A 19,532-nucleotide genomic window follows, 5' to 3' on the forward strand; every position below is an offset into this window, starting at 1 on the left:
ACTAATGAAGGCAGAGTCTATCAGGACGCCCGTCCTGTTTTTGACAGCATGCGGCGTCGTTTGTGCTCCATTCAAGGTAATTGAAATATTTGTTTTCGGAGCTTGTTGGGAAATTAATCTTCTCCCCAGAAATTCATTTAATCTTCTCTCATGAAATGCATCTGCTGGTGGGAGGGAAAGAATGAGAGGGGAAGAGATAAGGAGGAGGGGAAGAGAGAGAGAAAGCGGTGGAGCCGAACGGAGGCAGCTATGACTGGGACCGGATGACATCTCTTGATTGTGGAACCGCTGATGGCGTCACGTCATCCAGCCGCGATGCGTGGGGGACCTGGCCGGCGGCCCGGGGAGCGCGGCACCGCTGTACAGAGGACCCTCAGCGTGGCGGGCTTCACCGTGCGGCTCCACCGTGGGGAGCACCCTCAGCGTGGCGGGCTTCACCGTGCGGCTCCACCGTGGGGAGCACCCTTAGCGTGGCGGGCTTCACCGCGCGGCTCCACCGTGGGGAGCACCCTCAGCGTGGCGGGCTTCACCGTGCAGCTCCACCGTGCGGACCACCCTTAGAGTGGCGGGCTTCACATGACGCTCAACGCGGCGGGAGCAGGGCCGTCTCAGGGACGGCGCAACGCGGTCAGCCAGAAGAACGGTTCAAGATAACGCTCAACACTCAGGATGACACTCAACGTTCAACAGGCCTGAACAACAGATTCTCGGGGATAACACTCAACACCGTGGGCAAAAATGACTGTTCTCACAGACAAACCGACACATTGGCGAAAAATGACTGTTCTCAGAGACAAACCGACACCTGGGGCAAAAATGATTGTTCTTACAGATAAGATTCAGAAATGGTGTGCCGTGCTGACCGTTGCTCTGCTATATTATTCCATCAGAGCAAAGGCTCCTGTAGAGGCAAAAAACCGTGGCATATCCTTATAAAGTTCATAAATGTTTAAAACACGAAATTTTTAAATTGCAGTCTGATGCTGATAAATGTTTCAAATGGAACTGGCTCATTTATAACCGCAAACTCTCTAACATGGGGAGAAATTTTTAGGTCTTCAGAAGCATAGTCTCCGTAAAACATCCTTGTTCATGTTGGGCTCTCCAAAGTAGTATTCCAGACTGTACAATTTGTCCTTCACCAGTTTTGTTTTCCAAAGGAAAACTGGCCCACTGAATGGGGGTCCAAGAACCCTAAAGCCAGTCACACAAACACATACCATCAATGACGCTCGAATTTGAACCAATTGTGATGGGCCGAGAACGTTAAAGTCTTACGATTGGCCGAAAGGGGAGTGATTGATGGCAGCTCCACCAACTTTGCCACGTTTATTTTTTATTTTTATTATTATTTTTTTTTTACCATCACAAGGGTTCTGAATGTGGGGCTTGAAAGTCATGGATTAAGACGGCCATTTTATTTTTGTTTAAGCTTAGCTTTGAAAGTCCAAACGGCAACAAGTGATTGCACCATTTAAGCTTACGACCACATCTTCGAGGAACTAAGGCCTTGTGATTTCAAACGGCTCGAACTTCGAATCAACACCAGGTGGCTTGAAGTAAATGAAACAAAGCGCATTAATATAAAAAATGAGGAAAACATCATTAATATTACCCGAGTGGGTGGGTAGGGGCGGGACGAAGGCGTGTCCGAGCAATCACTTCATCCGGGAAGTGGCCGTCTGCTTGACCTGAATCCCGCTAAAAGCAGCCTCCTTAATCAGGAGGGAGCTGGCAGTGCATTTGTACACTCAGAATAAACAGCATTAAAAAAAAACTGAAATAATTATGTAAACAAAATGTAAATAACGCTAGCGCGCCGCGGTATGTCCGCTCCGTAAGTCGGGCGGGAAATAAAACTGTTTTTCTGTCCCCCCCCTCTCTTCGACGGCAGGCTTTCGAATACTAATGCGGGGCGTGTTGGCTGGAGCGTTGGAAATGTGGGGAAGCTTGTTCTTAAGTCACATATTCAGTTTAAGACAGTTAAACCTTTTTAGCGGCGGCCCGCGCGGCGTTTAGCCGGCGGGCTTAGCCTGAAAAAAACGCCGCTAAAGAGCTTAGCCGTTTCGCCGGCCGGCGTTTTAATGCAGCGCAGTGTTTCTCTGCTCGTCGCGAGGCCGCTCGCCCTGAACGCTGGCGGAATGCGATGAGTATTTTTCCCCGTTTCGCGCGAGATGCGGAAAGTATAAGAGCCATCAGCCGGCGGCAGAGAGCGAGAGGTCATAAAGCATCGGGGGTAACGGCAGACTCAGACTCCCCCCCCCCCCCCCCCCCGCTCCACGGGGCGGGGACGATCCCTCAGCGAGAGGGTTGCCTTTTCTCTCCTGCCGTCTCTTGTTTTTCCCGCCCGTATAAATCCCGCCGGACTACCACGCCTTGGCCTTTCGGCGGAGAGGCTCGTAAACTCTTGGACCAAGGACGGGGAGGGGGGGGGGGGGGGAGGGGGGAGGCGAGCGAGGACAGGGCGGGGGGGGGGGGGGCCTCAAAAACAAAATGTCGAGTACACAGGCAGAGGAGAAGTCCCCAACCGCAGACGTCCTTCGGTTAAGCAAGCGCCCGCTCGAATTAATTTCAGATTTTAAATTACTGCCCGCTTTCAGCCACCTGACATTCAAGCACTCTGCGGCCTACGAGACCATCGGCGAGAAGCGACCCGAACCTGCATTTTTCCCCTCGAGGGGGAACAAAAAAAAAAAACGGCTTCTTTCGCGTAAATAATGGCTCACTCACGCATAGAGCCTAGGAAATTAACAGCCTCGGTGAATTGGCAGTTATTTCTCGCAGGGTTCCCGGGCTCTCTGTGAACTCCGTCGATAAGGAACAGTTGTCACACGGGATCTGGAGGGTTTCCCTCAGCTTCCAACCACTTGGAAAAGGATCAAAGCAATCGATTAAGGATCTCACGCTTGGAATATTCAAATTAATGGCCGTTTGACACCTCTTTATTTCTGTCTCATCCATATCATTCATCGCATCTGCTTTGTGTGTTGGGGTGAAAAAATTAAAATGACGTTTAAACATCAGTACGCTTTCTAATAACGAGTATAAATCCAAGAACTCATTTTACTGAAAGCTGCTGGCCCAGCACGTCATCTCTGTATGACGCGGACGGAGAATAAAGTGCCAATTTCACGAACACCGCCAAGCTGTGAAACCAGACTCTTTTTCCCCCCAGTAAGGCCCATTTGCCAAACACAAAGTGTTCCAAAGCATATTTCCTCTCAGAATGTCAAGAAAATATTGAGCAGAAAAAAGAAAAAAAATGTTTTTTGGCAAAACCAAGTTTTCATAACAGTTCTGAAATCCAATCATGGCGGGAAGCCGTGATGGGCGTTTGGCTGGTCAGCTTGGCTGGAACAGGGGGGGAAAAGGCACCATCCCTAAATCAGAGGCAGCTTTTAAACTTTGAACAAACAAGAAAAACCAACAGCCGTGTAACACTGCAAGAAAAAGTACAGCCGGCATACTCAAGCCTGGGCCTCGAGGCCAATGGAACTGCTGGCTTACATCCCTCCCCTCCCAAAATAACTGATCTAAACCTGGGACACCAGGGGCCTGTATCACAAAGCAGGATAACTAAAACCTGGAACAGCACTTTACTGCAGTTCATGTTCCAGCTTAGGGAGGGTTTGGGGTTTAACTCAGTGCAGTTATCAAGCTAGCTCAGTAATGCTGCTTCGGGATACAAGCCCTAGGTGAGTTAAATCTCAGGCCAATCGGTGGCAGTAATCAATTCGGTTAACCATCAGATACAAAAGTAAAACTGCATTACTACTGGTCACAGGGGCCAAAATTGAGCATCAGAACCCAACAGTAATAAAGATATATAGCTGCCTTTATATAGTACTTTCCTCACACTCGGAGCGCTTTACGGCGAAGAGGGGAAAACTCGCCTCAACCGTCACCAACGAGCAGCACCCACCAGGGCCGTGGCGCGGCGGCCATTTTGTGCCGAAAACACTCGCCACGCATCAGCGAGGGACAACGCTGGGCGGATCAAACCTGCTTTACCCGCGCTCCCCTTTCCGCCGGCGCCTTACCTCGGCTCTCCGCGGCGCATTGCTTTCATGCTCCCTAAAACTGCAAACTGCCGCCCTTAAACCCGGGGCGATTCCAGCCGAGCGCGGAAAAAGAGGGGAGGATTTTTACGAGTGACAGCGGCGAAGGCGTAAATGGGAATTGGACGTTTACAACATTAAACCAAAGAGGTGCGAAAGGCAGAAGTGCTCCGGAACGAGCATTCTGGGATACTGGCTGAGAATGAGCCGCGCGCTCCGGAGGGAGAAAATAGACGGGAGAGCTGTGGGGGTATTTTTATCTAATAACACACAGCAAACTAAAGTGCCATTTTTACCCAACAAAGTACAAGCTACCCAGAAGAACATGCAAGCTTTTTTACCCTCCTCCACAAAAAATAATAAATAAATCAGCACAAACACGAACAAGCTATTTTTCTAAGTACAGACAGGCAGGCGGTTATTACTGCAATACCGCGGTCGACAACAACCCACACTATTTTTACTGAACCGCCGGTGTATGAGCAGTTATGAACGTGAAGAGACTGGGAAACAGAAAATGTTGCAAGTGGAGGAATGGCTCTTCCTGAAACAGAAATGCCCTCCTGGCAGTGATCCAGTCCCAAGACAGCAGGGGGCGCTCAGAACAGAATGGTATGCAAAACACACCTCATACAGAGTCCAAACACACAGTACTGAAATACCAGTCAACCCCAACCCCATATTAAATTTACACGCAGGCCTAAACACACCTACACGTGCTACAGACCCCAGTCAGCAGGGTAAATGGCACACATCACACAGAACGGGAGGGAGGCCCGTGTATAAATGTGAACAGCAGTGTAAAACGATGCGTGTAAAATGGTGCGTGTTTGAAGCTGGAGTAAAACAGCGTAAGACACTCACGTTGCCCAGGTACTCGGACAGTGGTGTAAAACGGTGTGTGTGAAACAGCGTAAGACACTCACGTTGCCCAGGTATTCGGACAGTGGTGTAAAACGGTGTGTGAATCAGCGTAAGACACTCACGTTACCCAGGTACTCGGACAGTGGTGTAAAACGGTGTGTGTGAAACAGCGCAAGACACTCACGTTGCCCAGGTACTCGGACAGCAGTGTAAAACGATGTAAAACGGTGTGTGTGAAACAGCATAAGACACTCGCGTTGCCCATGTACTCAGACAGCAGTGTAAAGCGGTGTGTGTGAACAGTGTAAGACACTCACGTTGCCCATGTACTCAGACAGCAGGTCCTGCAGGGCCTGGCGCACAGAGTTGCACTCGGCCACGATGCGCTCCCTGCGGTCGTCGCGGGTGCAGGACGAGTCGGCCATCAGGGCCGCCCCGCTGATGATGCTCTCCAGACGCTCCTCCAGGGAGGGCCGGAAGCGGTCCTCGCTGAAGCTCGCCGGGTCCACGATGATCTGCTTCTGCAGGGGGTCAGAGAGAGAGAGAGAGAGAGGGGCAGGAGTGAGGGCGAGGACCAGAGACAGGGGAGACCGAATCCTCTCAGCCCGTTCAGGACCACCTTAACGCCATGACCAGCACGTCACAGCAAAGCTACGAAAGTTTTATCCAGAGCGACAGCTGATCGGACTAAGCGGGGCACAATCCCCCTGGAGCACGACGAGGCTTGAACCGGTCTCCACCAACCTCCCGGGTCCCAGTCGTGCACCTTAGCCGCTAGGCTACACGCCGCTAGCGCACAGATAGCAGATAACCGGCACAGATAAGCAGGCAGCATGGCTCTCGGCACACACCCACAGGCCGGTGGGTGGGCGGGCAGGGCCCGGGTTGGTGCGGGGTCCGGCGCTCTCTCGCGCGGACGCGCCCATCGAATGTTTTAAGGCTCCAAATCCACAAAGCTATTTAAAGGCAATGAGTCTGTCCAATTTAAAATGCGGTAATCCGGGAGCACCTATTTGAGATAAGGGTTCGTCTTGCGCATCGGAGGAGATTACCCAAGAAAACCCATTAGCCTAATATTAATTTTACACACTTGCGGTGGGAGGGAGGCGCAGAGCGCACGCGCGCGTGTGTCGGCGCGTGTGCGTGAGTCTTTGTGTGTGTGTGTGTGTGTGTGTATGTGTGTGTGTGCATAGCAGGGACCAGTGGAGTAAGCAATTTAAAAACATGAGTGTGAAGGCAGTGATGAAAGGCTGGTATCAGGCAGGTAGTGGTGCAGAACAGACAGTGGCGGTGAGAGGAGCTGCTTTAATCTCCCTGTCTGCTCTCTGCCTGCTCCTGAGGAAACGTAATGGCCAGTAATGAATGTAGAAAGGAGGAGGCCTGCTTTTACACACCTGTGTGCCTGCACAGATGCACTGCAAACATTTACCCATTATTACACACAGTCTCTCTCTCTCTCTCCCTCACACACACACACACACACACACACACATATATATATATATATATATATACAGATACAGTGCAAACATTTACCCATTATTACACAGTCTCTCTCTCACACAGACACACACAGACAAATCCAGCTATGAACCAAGAGCACCAATTCCACCTGATATTTTCTGCAAACACAGAAAAGTACAAGACGAATGACCCAATCGATGGGAGTGGAGACAGGCTCAGGTAGGACAGCGGGTTCATCCCTCTGATTGGTCTGCGCCGTTCCCCTGGAGGCGGCGGGGCGGAGAGCGCGCTCAGGGCCGCTCACACAGCGGGGTTTCGGCCCGTCTCCTGACCTGGACTCCCCAAAACCAACGCTCCGCTAACGCTAGCATACGGGGGGACAACAGCCACCAACTACACTAACCCCTGACCATGTGCCCAACACCCTGCCCTCAGAAAGCATAACCCCTCACCCTTGCCCTATAGGCATGGGGGAGAGGGGGGGGCGGGCAAGGGGTTTCTAAAAAGAGGACTGGGAACGGCCATTGGCATTGTATGGGCATGAAGTGGCCTGCATCCAAAACAAGGTTTTTAAAGCTGGGAGAGCTGCTGTTCCACTGCCGAGGCCTTTGACTAATTGCACAGTGCCACTCGAGACCCATTAATATGCCCGCGCTGATAATGGCGAGGCCGTTCGGGCATTTCCCTCTCCGGAGTGAGAAAAGGCCGGAAACGCACCGGAGCCAGCGCCGTCGGCTGCCAGGGGCGACCGCCGCCAGCCTCTCCCCGTCAGCCGCACTGCACGCAGCGCCCCAAAAACACACGCCCCCTAGTGTCCCGAGCTGCACATTACAGCGACCCTAACCAGAAGTAGTGCAGGCCTACATTCTGGTAGGTTCCAGAAAGAGTCAGCTAGTGTTAGCCTACGTCATTGACGGGGCCACATTGGCTCAGGAGGTAAGAGCAGTCATCTGGCAGGCAATACCGCCCTGGGTGTGTCAAAGTGTCCCTGAGCAAGACACCTAACCCTCAATTGCCCCTGATGAGCTGGTTGGTGCCTTGCAATCACCATTGGCCAGCGGGAATGGGTGAATGAGAAGCATCAATTGTACAGCGCTTTTACCATTTATAGACCGGCAGTTGAGGTGACTCAACCTTCCTCTGCTCACATGAGAACCCGATTGGTCAGAAGAACCATTCAACCAAGGGTTTTATCAGCAAACGGGTGGCCGGAATTTGCCAGTTGCGCCTAGACAGGTCCTCTGTACCGCGAGGCTACACATCACGGCAAACAGCTTCACGTGTGAGGATTAGTGCCGGCGTCCGCAGCCTGCACCCATACCCACAATGCCGTGTGGCACAGGGAAAGCAGTCAAGACAGGGTTGGGTTCAGCGTGGGCACCGCTCAGCAGAACACCGAGGCTATTTAAGGCACCCGGGCATGGCTTCCCCATAATGCAGCGGCGGTTTAAAATAACAAGGGGAAGGGAGAGCTCGTTTGAAGGCCGCTGTCCTTTAAGGGTGCGAAGGACCACGCTGGGAAAAGTGATAAGCACGTTTTTAAAAAAGCGCCGCTGCCTCCCGGCTGCATAAGAAAAGCAATCTTCAACTTTGACAAACCTCCCGCCGATGCCGCCCACACCCACGGTGCCCCCCTGCCGAAACGTTCGGCGGAGCGTCAGGTAAAAAAAAAAAAAAAAAAAAACGCCCGTTCACCAGCGACGGAGCCGCTGACCCCGGCTGCCGCGCGTCACGTTGCCATGGCGACCAGACGATGACTCACTCAAAGAAGCTCCGACTGCACCAAAAAATTCTTCCAAATAAATAACGCGGGCTAGTGAGGCTTGTGCTGGTGTGTGCGTGGACCGTGTCTGCGTAGTCGCTGGTAACAGACGAGGCTCGCTGTGAAGCTGATGCCAGGCGTTTTTATTTTTTATTTTTTACCCGCTTCCTACCTCCGGCTTTCGAATGGCTGCCCTGCATCGGTGCCGAGTGTGTTCTGCGCAGGGTGTGTGTGTGCCCCCCGAAACTTTCCCTCTCCACCATTAAGCCCCAAACTCTCAGAAAGCATTACCGCTGAAAGCCGCACCCAGCTCTCCAGGGTGGGACACAGGGATTAAACGCAAATCTCCCGCTTCATCCGAACTGCTTCATGATCAGAAAAACATGCTTCCTGATTTATTCCTCCCTACTGTTTGCTGACTGGAGAAACAAGAGAGCACGAGAGAAAGACGGAGACAGAGAGAGGGGGGAGACAAACGGAAAGAAAGAGAAAGCAAGTGAGGGAGAGAGAGACCGACAAAGATTGTGAGAAACCGAAAGAGGGAGAGACAAAGTGAGTGAGAGAGAAAGAGAGGGAAAGAGAAGTAGAGACCGAGAGAGAGGAAGAGATAGAAGGAGAGCCAGAGAGAATTTTCCAGACTGCCTCCAGACACAGCTGCTAACTGATTGCGAACAGGAAGAGAAAGCTGAACTGACCTCCCACAAACTGTGCTTACCCCACACAGTGAGGTCAGTAGAAGCACGCCGCAGTTAAAGCACAGATATATCAGGCAGGGACACAGTCACTGGCAATCTGAGACAGACTACCACAGGATCTGTCCAAAACCGGTGGGTGGACTCGGCCTGTATGAGTCCCCGTCGACATGTTCATGCACTCCTTTTCATATCGAACAACTGCGGCCCAAATATGACTCAGGAGCTACCCCTACAGGTGCACAAAGGAACTGCGTTCCCTCACACACACACACAGACAGACAGACAGACACACACACACACACTTTTGTTTCTCTTCTTTTTGGTGAGACTGAGGTCCTGCGGTGACAGTGGTTTCAAAAAGAGGAAAAAAGCAAAGCGTGATTGAAGGGTGGGGTGTGTGGACAGGGGAAGGGAGGGTCACTAGTTCTTCGATATCAGAGGAACTGGGGGGGGGGGGGAAGGAAACTGAATGGAGCGCCGCTCTATCGAGCTGCAGGGGCTTCTGGGACACCGCCCCGTCTGCGTGAGGGCTGTGTGGAGGACTCGTGAGTAACTTGGAGGACAGAGTGGGGACCAGCCTGCTTAATGAAGCCACACAAGAGCCTCCTTCACTGTAATGATACCTGATCACATACACACACTCTCTCATACCCACACACATACACATTCATAATTACCTTTCTTCTGTTTTGGGTCTCCATTGTACACACCACGTAACTATTTTTCGGAGAGGTATGTTTATAAGCCAATTTGGGTTTCATTACCTCGCTGGCACGACTGTTTGTTTTGTATCGTCTTTATTGTTCTTTTTTTATGGGGCAGATAAATAAATACAGATACCTCCCGCACAGCATGCTGCAGAAGGTCAGCAGTGGAGCGAGCCGCCAAACTGGGACCCATCAGCCCAAACGGCACCATCAGGCTCCAGGCTCATGGAGAACCGACGACTTCCCTTACATTACGTTAGTTATTTAGCTGACGATTTTATCCAAAGTGACTTACAGGTGACTAGACTAAGCAGGGGACAGTCCCCCCAGGCCTTGCTCAAGGGCCCAACAGCTGCACAAATCTTACAGAGGCTACACCGGGGCTTGAACCACCAACCTTCTCGATCCCAGTCACGTACCTTAGCTCCTAAGCTACATGCTGCCCACCGTGTTGCCATCATAGCGCATGAACTCGTGTGCTAAAGTTTGTAGTTCTAAAACCTGGAAGATATTTGGCATTTTTGAGTCCCGAGTTCCCTTAGCAGTGCTCCCCCCCCCCATACAGATTTTGCTTTCAGCCGAACTGAAGGTCTGTAGTTAACGTACATTTAAGAGTTTTGCGTTTTGTTCGACGAAATATGTCACACCGATTAATGTTGAAAACCGTGGATTTTAAAGTGGTTATGTGCTCTGAAAAAAGAAGTTGCTAATAAGTTGCCAAATATAAACTACTTATTGTTTACAAGCACATAGAAATAGACGTTGAGATATGAATGGGTCGTGAAACTCTCTTAAGCTTACACACAGACCTGATTTTTTGGCAGAAGAGAAAATCCCTATGGGAAAAAAAGCGTGGGAAATTTGCCGAGGAAACCCAAAGCAAAATTAACTGTCGGGTCGGCTGACAAAAATGTCATCACCAACACCATTAACGGAGATATCCTGATCTTCTTTCATGCAGTTTTAATGGGCACATTTTGCAGGCTTTCTGCAAAACCCATAGTTACATTATACAGAACTCTATACTCAATATCTGTGAAACCACCCGACATCGAACAGTCACTAACTGAATGTGACCTGTATACCGGTCCCTTTATTAAAACACTGCCTTCCAAAGGTCAGCCCCATTGGCAAGTTTTCATTAGTGACAGGACGGCATCATGACTCATCAGCGAATCACTCGGTCGGGCAAGCGTTAATGACAGAAAACCGGAACCCCCGAAGGGGGAAAAGTCCGGATCTGAGTGTCGTCCATCTTCTCCCCGTGTGGGGAGAAAAGCCAAACTTCCCAACAGCAGGGAGTCCTATTCCTGTCAACACGACGGCTCGCAGCGTCACGGCAAAAAAACAGGAACGCACCTCCTCAGCCGTAACTACGGCAACAAAACCCCCAGGAACGTGCGTCGCGGAGCCATCAGAAGTCTTCCGGAGAATTCTGAGGACGGATGCAAATGCTTCCGAAACATCCTCACCTCAAAACACAAGCACCGGTTATATTAAGCATTAATATTTGATGAACGGACACAGGGACAAGGGGGCTGTTATTTGCATAAGCTAATTAAAGGTCTACCCATTAGTTCAACTAATTAAGAATAAACCAATATTAACACGAGCTGCTATTATAAACACGCCAAAATCTTTTTCAGGCTTCCCCCCCCCCGTGGGGTACTCCGAGTGTCACTGACGGAAGATCGGATTTTTTACTTTTCCGATGAATGCTGAACGCATCTTTTCAGTGGCGATGTTAAGATCAGGCAGTATAACACCCCAGCATGTTACAAGATGAGAACTGGCCATTCGACCCATATAGACTCATCATATTTCCTACTGTCTACAGCGCAATCCCTAGAGTGTCTCTGAAGCATTGTTTACAACAGAACATGTTTGGTGATTAAAAAAGTAACACTGAATAAAATGACTTTTTGATAGTCATACAGCCCACACATGATTGAGCAGGCCAGGGCAGGGGTGGCCAATCTTGGTCCAGGAGAGCAGACCCTGTGGCCGTCTAGGAAAGAGCTGCAGACTCCATATGGGGCAGTATACAGCACACGCCATGTACACAGACAGACACAGACACACAAAGATGTGGAAGGCATAGGCAGACGCACACTGATACACAGACACTCACGTCAAAGTTGTTGAAGGCGTAGACAGACACAGACTCTCGTGGAAGTTGTTGAGGGCGTAGGCAGACACACCGATACACAGACACTCACGTCAAAGTTGTTGAGGGCTTAGACAGACACACACTCATGTTGAGGGCGTAGACAGACACAGACTCACGTGGAAGTTGTTGAGGGCGTAGGCAGACACACCGATACACAGACACTCACGTCAAAGTTGTTGAGGGCTTAGACAGACACACACTCATGTTGAGGGCGCAGACAGACACAGACATAGACACACAGACACTCACGTCGAAGTTGTTGAGGGCGTAGGCCAGCTCTCCCCCGCCGGGGCCCTGGTTGAGGGCGGCGTCCTCGGAGGCGGTGGCCTGGGCGGCGTTGGAGATGCCGGACACGGCGTGCTGCAGCTGCTTGTAGATCAGGTCCCGGTTGGCCTTGTAGGCCGCCACGTCGGGGTGCTGCAGGCAGGCGCGGGAGGCCGTGTACAGCATGGGCACGTTCCGCTGGAGCACGCCGCGCGCCGCCGCCATCTGGTCCTTATGGTGGACGTCCTTCAGCTCCTGCAACGAGGAGAGGGCCCTTTAACACCGCGCCCGGTGTCAGACAACACGCTCCTTTAACACCACGCCCAGTCAGACAACGCGCTCCTTTAACACCGCGCCCAATCAGACGACACGCCTCTTTAACATCATGCCCAATCAGACAGCATCACTCTTTAACACCTTGCCAAGTGAGACAACGCTCTCCTTTAACACCTTGCCCAGAGACAACTCTCTCCTTTAACACCTTGCCCACTCACACTTCAACACCGCGGCCAAATTACACATCCGCCACAATTTAATGACACGCCCCTTGAACAGCCTTGACAAGGTAATGACACGCCCCTTTAACAGCCCGCCCAATCGAATGACACACCCCTTGAACACCCTTGACAGTTTAATGACCACACCTTAGATTTAGCTCAACCCCTCTTAACACCGTGCCCCACAGCCCCTGAAGAGCGATTCCTTTCCGCTTTATTCTTTGGTTTAGTCTTTTTCACTCCGTGCAGCTCAGTCGCCTAAAAATCACAGTTAGTGAAAGCACAATTTGCTCATGCCTGCTGACAAACAGCCGGCATTTAACTGAGTCATTCTGTAGCAGCACCTGGCCCACCGTCATTTCCCCGCTGTCACCGCGGTGTCACACAGCAATAACGTAGCGGAAGAAATTAGCCTGGCGGACCTGCATAAACGCGCTCAAAAAAAACACACCGGCCAATCAGCGGCCAGGAGCCACACCGCCCACGCGATGACACGTTCGCCGTCTTTTCTTTTCGAAGAATTACAATTAACCAAACGCGAAAAAAAAAAAAAAAAAGAGAGAGAAATGAAACGTCACATCTCTCTCCGATAAATAAACACGGACTGCGCTCGATAGTCGCGATGGCTCGCCTCTTACCTGCCATAACTATCGACCTGCCCGTCAGGAGCCTTCGCGATTTATCACAGCGCCCAGGCCAGTGATGTTCCCTTTATTAATCACTCAGGCCAGCGCTGGAGAGCCCGGTGCAGGGCAGCATCCGTCTCGGGATTTCCTACCGGCCTCAGTTCTTTATATAGTTGGCCTGACTTGGCCAGGGCTGCTCAACTCCGGTCCTGGAGGGCCGCTCTGCGCTCCGGTTCCTGTTCCGACCAATTACCTTAGTGCGACTTTTCTGACAGCTCCATAAACAACGGTGGTTCGCTCCTGTACTGGAGCGCAGTAAAAAAAATCTTTACGATGCGCTCGCAGGCTGCGGCTGTTGCCGGTGCTTATTCGAACGTCGGCTCAAGATATGACTGAGCTGATTAAATAATTTAGCGGTCGGAGAGAAATCCTGAAACGGATCTGCCCCCTGTCGTGCACCCCGTGTTCACACCTCTAGCGTTTTAGCGACGCTGGTTGACTCATGAATGACTGCTGGAGTCTATTCTGTTGTTCCTATAGGAAACATCTAACAGTAGTAGTGATCTACAAATAAACTGTTGTTTGTGCATGAAGCACTCTTATAAAGAGTCAGGGTAATTTGTATAAAGCAGGGGTCTGCAGCCCTAGTCCTAGAGAGCCATAGGTTTTCCTGGTTACTCTGCGCTTAAAATCGATCACTTAGAGCAGATGATTAAACCGGTTAACTCGCTTCATCTGGTTACTTGGGATCTGAAGTGGGCGCTAATTTTAAGGAGAAAACAAAGAGCAGCAGAGCTTGAGCCTCTCCAGGACCAGGGTCTATACCAATTATACCAATTACCCTGGCTCAGCTACAGAGGCCTTAACACACGCTGGTACTTCACATCTGACCAGGGTTCTGAAGCAGACCGACTGCTGCGAAACAGGCTTGCTAAAGCTTCCTGGCTAAACAGACCAGACCAAACCTCCTAACTGGGGGTAGGGACATGACCCAGACTTTGACAAAGCACATTTTTCAACCAATTGGTTGTGCAGTGTGTTATGGGAACTGCTAAATCAAGGAAGTGCCAGCTCAACCCCTACTGGGACTTTAAGACAGGCCTATCAAATTCTGAATCGAAGACCTCTCTCCCTAAATAGTGAGATTTTTTGGTCTGAGGACGGCTACATCCTTGTATCTGCAGACCAGACAAAAACAAAAACAAACAGCACTTGACAAGGAAGTGGAAAAGGACCCCGCAAAATTCATTATCGCCTCCCGTTTCCACGGTCGTAACCTTCAACACCATCGCTAAAAACCCAGTGCCCGTTTTTACGGCTGAAATTAAGAAATAAAACCCCTCATATTAACCAGGCCAGCCGGGGAAGGCCGCTTCAGGCCAAGACTCCATTGATGTTATTGGTTCTTCCCTGGCGTGGAGTGCGAGTGAGGTCTCTCAGCGGGGAGCGCTGGAGCTTCACACGGAGGCTCAGGGTGGGAGCGGAGCCGGCCGCCATCACTTCAGCATTCACGGAGAGGCGGAGAGCGAGGGAACATTTCAACACCAAATTAAATCGCAACCCTCTAGTCGTGACCTGAAGTGCTGCCACTCGAGAGCTGGCCGGCAGAAGCGCATTTAAAATGGATGCGTGTTCTTCCCCCCCCTCTCCCCCGCCCCGCCCGGCTGAACGCCGGCGCGTACCTGCTGCCTCTTGGCCGCCATCATGTTGAGCTTGTCCACCTCTGGCTTCAGGGCCTTGTACTGGATGCCCAGGTCCTGCTCGGTCCCGGCGTTACGGACCTTCACCAGGTTCTCCTCCACCTGTGTCAAGAGAGGGGGGGTTTAGTTCCTCAGAGACGTGACAAAGCGCAGGCAGAGCTTTACAGAAGCTTCCCATCGACGAGCTGACACGGGGAGAGCCGTAAAAAGCCGTACAGCTCAGCGCGGGCGGTAAACGGCAGGTTATAAAGCAAACGCAGTTTTACTTAACGCTCGATGCCTCCCCCCCCCCCCCCCCCCCCACCCCTGTATATTTCCCCAAAATATTTGTTGTGAAAGCTTTCGGTTAATGGAAAAAAAGGGAAGCGTCGTGGTTAGTGAAAGACGGAGGGAGGAACGGAAGGTGCTTTCCGATCTGCGGGAGGAGAGCGGATGGGGAGGGGGGCCCCCCGATTTGTCTGCGAGAACACTGCTGCTTTTTGCGGAATGTGCCCAGAACAGAAATAAATGACACGAGTTAACAAGCGCGCGCCCGAATTAATCAATGCTCCAATTAAAGAAACGACTCCGGCGCCCGGCCAAAACTTAGGGATTCATCAGACGTTCAGCCGCTCTGAGACTGCCACGCTGGGAGAGAGGGGGGGGGGGGAAAACAGCAGCGTTAGCCGTGAAAAACGCAAAATAGGAGCCCGGGTTGGGAAGGCGCCGGAAGGCGAGCTGAAAAGCGGAATGTCAGCTGGAGCAGACGTCACGAACACGGATGGGTGGAGAGGGGGGGGGAGATAAAGGAGAGATGGAGAAAAAATCTCCATCCCAACGTGGGAACATAAGGAGGGATGGTGAAAATAATAAATGAAGTTTCGAGGCTCCGGGGGGCCCGGGGAGGCCAGCTGGCAGAGCCCCTAAACCAGGACACTTCTCACAGCGAGGGCCCTGAGGTGGAGAGGAGGGGGGGGGGGGTGAAAAAGGGGTGAGTGGTGGAAGGGGGGGAGAGGAGAGGAAAATCAGGAGGAGAAGGGAAGAGAAAAAGGGGCGAGAAGTGAAGAGGGAGAGGAGAGGAAGATGACCAGGAAGAAGAGTAACTGGAGAAGACGGCAGGTGAGAGGGCCTTGGGAGTTAAAAGACCCTCCTCCAGGACGCGGCCAAACTGACGCCCCGGGGAGGGGAAATGGCGGAGGGCTCTCACCAGCTTCAGCTGCAGCAGCAGCCTGTAGACGTCGGCCATGTCAGCGAGCACCAGCAGGTGGGTGACGGCGGACAGCAGGGCGCGTGCGGCGCGGACCATGTTCCCCCTCTTCACCGAGGAGCAGGGGTCCTCGGCGAACTCGGTCGACGCCGTCTTCATGGAATCGCCTGAGCAGAGGCCGAGGCAGGGGAGAGAGGGCGCGTTAGCCTAGCCGCAGGGCGCGTTAGCCTAGCCGCAGGGCGCGTCAGCCTAGCTGCAGGGCGCGTCAGCCTAGCCGCAGGGCGCGTCAGCCTAGCTGCAGGGCGCGCTAGCCTAGCTGCAGGGCGCGCTAGCCTAGCTGCAGGGCGCGTCAGCCTAGCCGCAGGGCGCGTCAGCCTAGCCGCAGGGCGCGCTAGCCTAGCTGCAGCTTTACTACTTACTCACATTCATAAAAATACATGCTCTGCAATCATAAAAAAAGATACAACAGTACCTGTTCATAAATCTGACTTGCGTGAAAGCCTGCCTAAGATGTCTCGGGATTTGTCAAAGAAATATGTTAAACATAACATCATATGAAAGAATAATTTAGTCAAATACAGCTCAAAAGAGAGGCTTCCTCAAAAAGGATTTTACGGCAATTTAAATAGTTAAAGGCCTTTACAATTTCCTGAGAGAGGTATGCAGTAAATATAGCTGTTCACTCAAAAAATGCCAACCCTAGGGAAGACCAGACGTGTCAAAAAAAACCTTTCTCCTTTCAGAAAATGTGTTTCATGCAAGACCGATCATTGACTGGCTTATCACACTCCCGTCCAAACAATCCCATAACTCGTCTTAAAATTCACACAGAGTACACAATATCTTTGCAAGATCCACACAATTAGAAAACCGAACAAAAAAAAGATTAAGATCACAATGTACACAAGAGACTGAATGAATTCATGAAGTGAAACTCCAACACATTGGAGATCTATCCTCAAGCATCAAATGTGTTTGTGTAGACGCCGGGGAAAGTGACCAGGCCATGGAACCTGGGCAGTGTCACTGAATGGCAGCCACCCGGCTCTTTCCAATCACCTCCTTGCTTCCTCTCCTAGCTCCTCGCTCCACCCATTGTAGGACGCAAGGAGGTGAGGGCAGAGGAGACGAGTATTAGGCAAATAAAACGTCCTTGTTCTTTCAAGTGTCCGTTGGAAGGCAAGTGGATTGAGACACAGATACCGAAGTGGCAGATCATGTATACAAGTTGCCCATTCCAAAATAATAGTTCCGCAAAAGGATACGCTCGCGTTTCCTTGATCAAAAATCCTTTGGGAGCCTCCTAGCCCCTGGCTCCTTCAATACAGCGGACCTCAATGGATGGATAAAATACGTGATTGGAATGAGCCGACCGTTTTTCAAGGAAGCAAACCGCTCCTCGTTTCCCACGATGCACCGCAGCACGCAGACGGGGGCGGCTGGGGCAGGTCTCTCTCTCAGCCTTTCATTAAGGGCAGGTTTTCATCTCCGAGAGGCCGCGTCTCGGTCACTCCGGCCGGCTCCGATAGCGGCCCTCCGGTTAATTGCAGCGGAAAGCGTTCATTACCGAACCGGTTGGCCCCACAGAAGAGAGCGGCCCCTGCGCATTACCCTCGCCGCGCAGACGGCGCGCGACCTCTGAACCCTGCGCTCGCACAAAGGAGCGCGCTCGGAACGGGGTCGCGTCCCAGCCGCAGCGACGCGGCCTTCCGACCGCCCGCCCGCTAACCGCTAACCGCTACCTCCGCCTCCGCGTCCGCCCACACACCCACCCAATTACAGGTCTGCGCTAGAGCCGCGCTGCAGCGCTAATAACAATGCCCGTTTTCAAACTACACACAACGCACGACACATGGGCCACGTGTCGCGCTGTCCTCGTTTCTTTATAAAGCCCGACCTTGTAGCCGATTCGTCCTCCGTGGCCGAGCGTACGCTTCGCTGAAAACGGTTCCGTCCCGGTCGGCGCGAAAAAAAACCATTGACGCAAAAATGCTATTCGTTAAAAGTGGGCCAGGAAACGGGTCGACGCAGAGGCAGGCTGATTTGTGACACGGAGGTCCGGATTATTCCAGCGGGGCACACGTAAATCAATGTAATGTGCTCTTAAAAATGTATAAAGTGCTTTTATTAGAAGACGCTTACAGAAACGAACAATAAAAAAATGTTATTGTTCAAATAAAAAATACCCAAATCTTTATTTCCAATAAAATGGAAAGAATGAGATTGATACTTCCTGGGTTTATTCTGTTTTTAAATTTTAATTTATCGCAAAGGTCAAAGCAGTTAAACTTTGAAAGCGCAGAATGATTAAGGGGAAGAGGTAACCAGCTAGAGGAAGACCACAGGCTGTAGTGAAGTATGTTGAGCGCAGAAGTCCTTATCTGAACAAAAGTCTCTGAGCAGCCAGAAAATGTACTTAAGATCAAGAACGGGTGCAAATTATATCACCATTCAGGACTTCTGAGAACTCTTTAGAAAAAGCAATAAACTAAGACCGATTCAAAAGCACTTCTAATGACCTCACAATTATCTGATGTCTCAGAGATAGCCGGATTTTTAAGCTTTTCAATTTTGCAGGGAGGATTTTCCTTGCTTGTTAAGATCACTCACGGGAATAACCGCAGAAGCGCTATAAAACACAGGCCGAGAGCCAATAATGATGTGAATTTAAATATCACCAACTTTTAATGAGAATACGTTCAGAACTTGCCGTTCTCAGTAAAAGCGGTCGAGGTTTTTGGCCCAATCATATTGCGGGCAAGAAACTGCACGCTGACCAACTGCATCGCCAAAGACTGCACCCTGACCAATGGCATCACTCGTGAGATGCCCCAATGGCCAATCATATCGCTTTAAAACACAGAATTATAACAGACCGTAGCGTTAGTTCCATTCTTTGGTGTGTGATCAATTTTCATTTTTAAATTTGCAAAAACACTTTTAATTATGAAAGCACAGATCTATTTGACTCTCAGGAGTGGAGACCGACAGGCATACACACTGCTGGCGGTCAGAGCAGCAGTTAGAGAGGTCATGGTAAAGGTGTGGATTAAGGCCAAAACAGGGACGTCCCAGTGGGATAGTTACAACCTTGCCTTAATATCTGTCACCGGGTCTGTGGGAGGGCCCGATTGATGAGCCCATTCTGACGGGACAGATAGTGATCAGCGTTCCTCTAATAAAGTCCCATCCATCACTGCAGGACCACCAAGAGACTGCAGCTTAACATGCACGTCACACAGTCAGAGCTCTGCTTCTGAAGCTATTAATGCCTCTGTGAGCACACTCGCGCGCACACACTCGCACTCGCACGCACACGCACACACACACACACACACACACACACACACACACACACACACACACACACAGAGAGAGAGAGAGAACACCTGCTGAAACCACACACACACACAGCGAGAGAGAGAACACCCGCTAAAACCACACACACGCACACACACAGCGAGAGAGAGAGAGAGAGAGAACACCTGCTGAAACCACACGCACACGGTAAGAAAGGGACAGATACGGAGTCAAGACCA

General features: G+C 51.2%; 1 protein-coding gene across 2 annotated transcripts in view; it reads right to left on the reverse strand.

The window, feature by feature from the left end:
• Positions 1-19,532, reverse strand: part of ctnna1 (catenin (cadherin-associated protein), alpha 1) — a 115,106-nt gene that overhangs the window by 85,929 nt on the left and 9,645 nt on the right. The window contains exons 4-7 of one of the 2 annotated variants that reach the window (XM_061235033.1): positions 15,994-16,160; positions 14,790-14,909; positions 11,970-12,239; positions 5,240-5,443 (exon numbers count right to left, since the gene is read on the reverse strand). In XM_061235033.1, the coding sequence (XP_061091017.1) occupies positions 5,240-5,443; positions 11,970-12,239; positions 14,790-14,909; positions 15,994-16,160 (761 nt within the window). Of the gene's footprint in view, positions 1-5,178; positions 5,195-5,239; positions 5,444-11,969; positions 12,240-14,789; positions 14,910-15,993; positions 16,161-19,532 lie in introns of those variants that run through there. The other variant, XM_061235034.1, reaches the window with a different exon arrangement.

The sequence above is a fragment of the Conger conger genome, chromosome 3, assembly GCF_963514075.1.
Source record: "Conger conger chromosome 3, fConCon1.1, whole genome shotgun sequence".
Taxonomy (NCBI): Eukaryota; Metazoa; Chordata; class Actinopteri; order Anguilliformes; family Congridae; genus Conger; species Conger conger.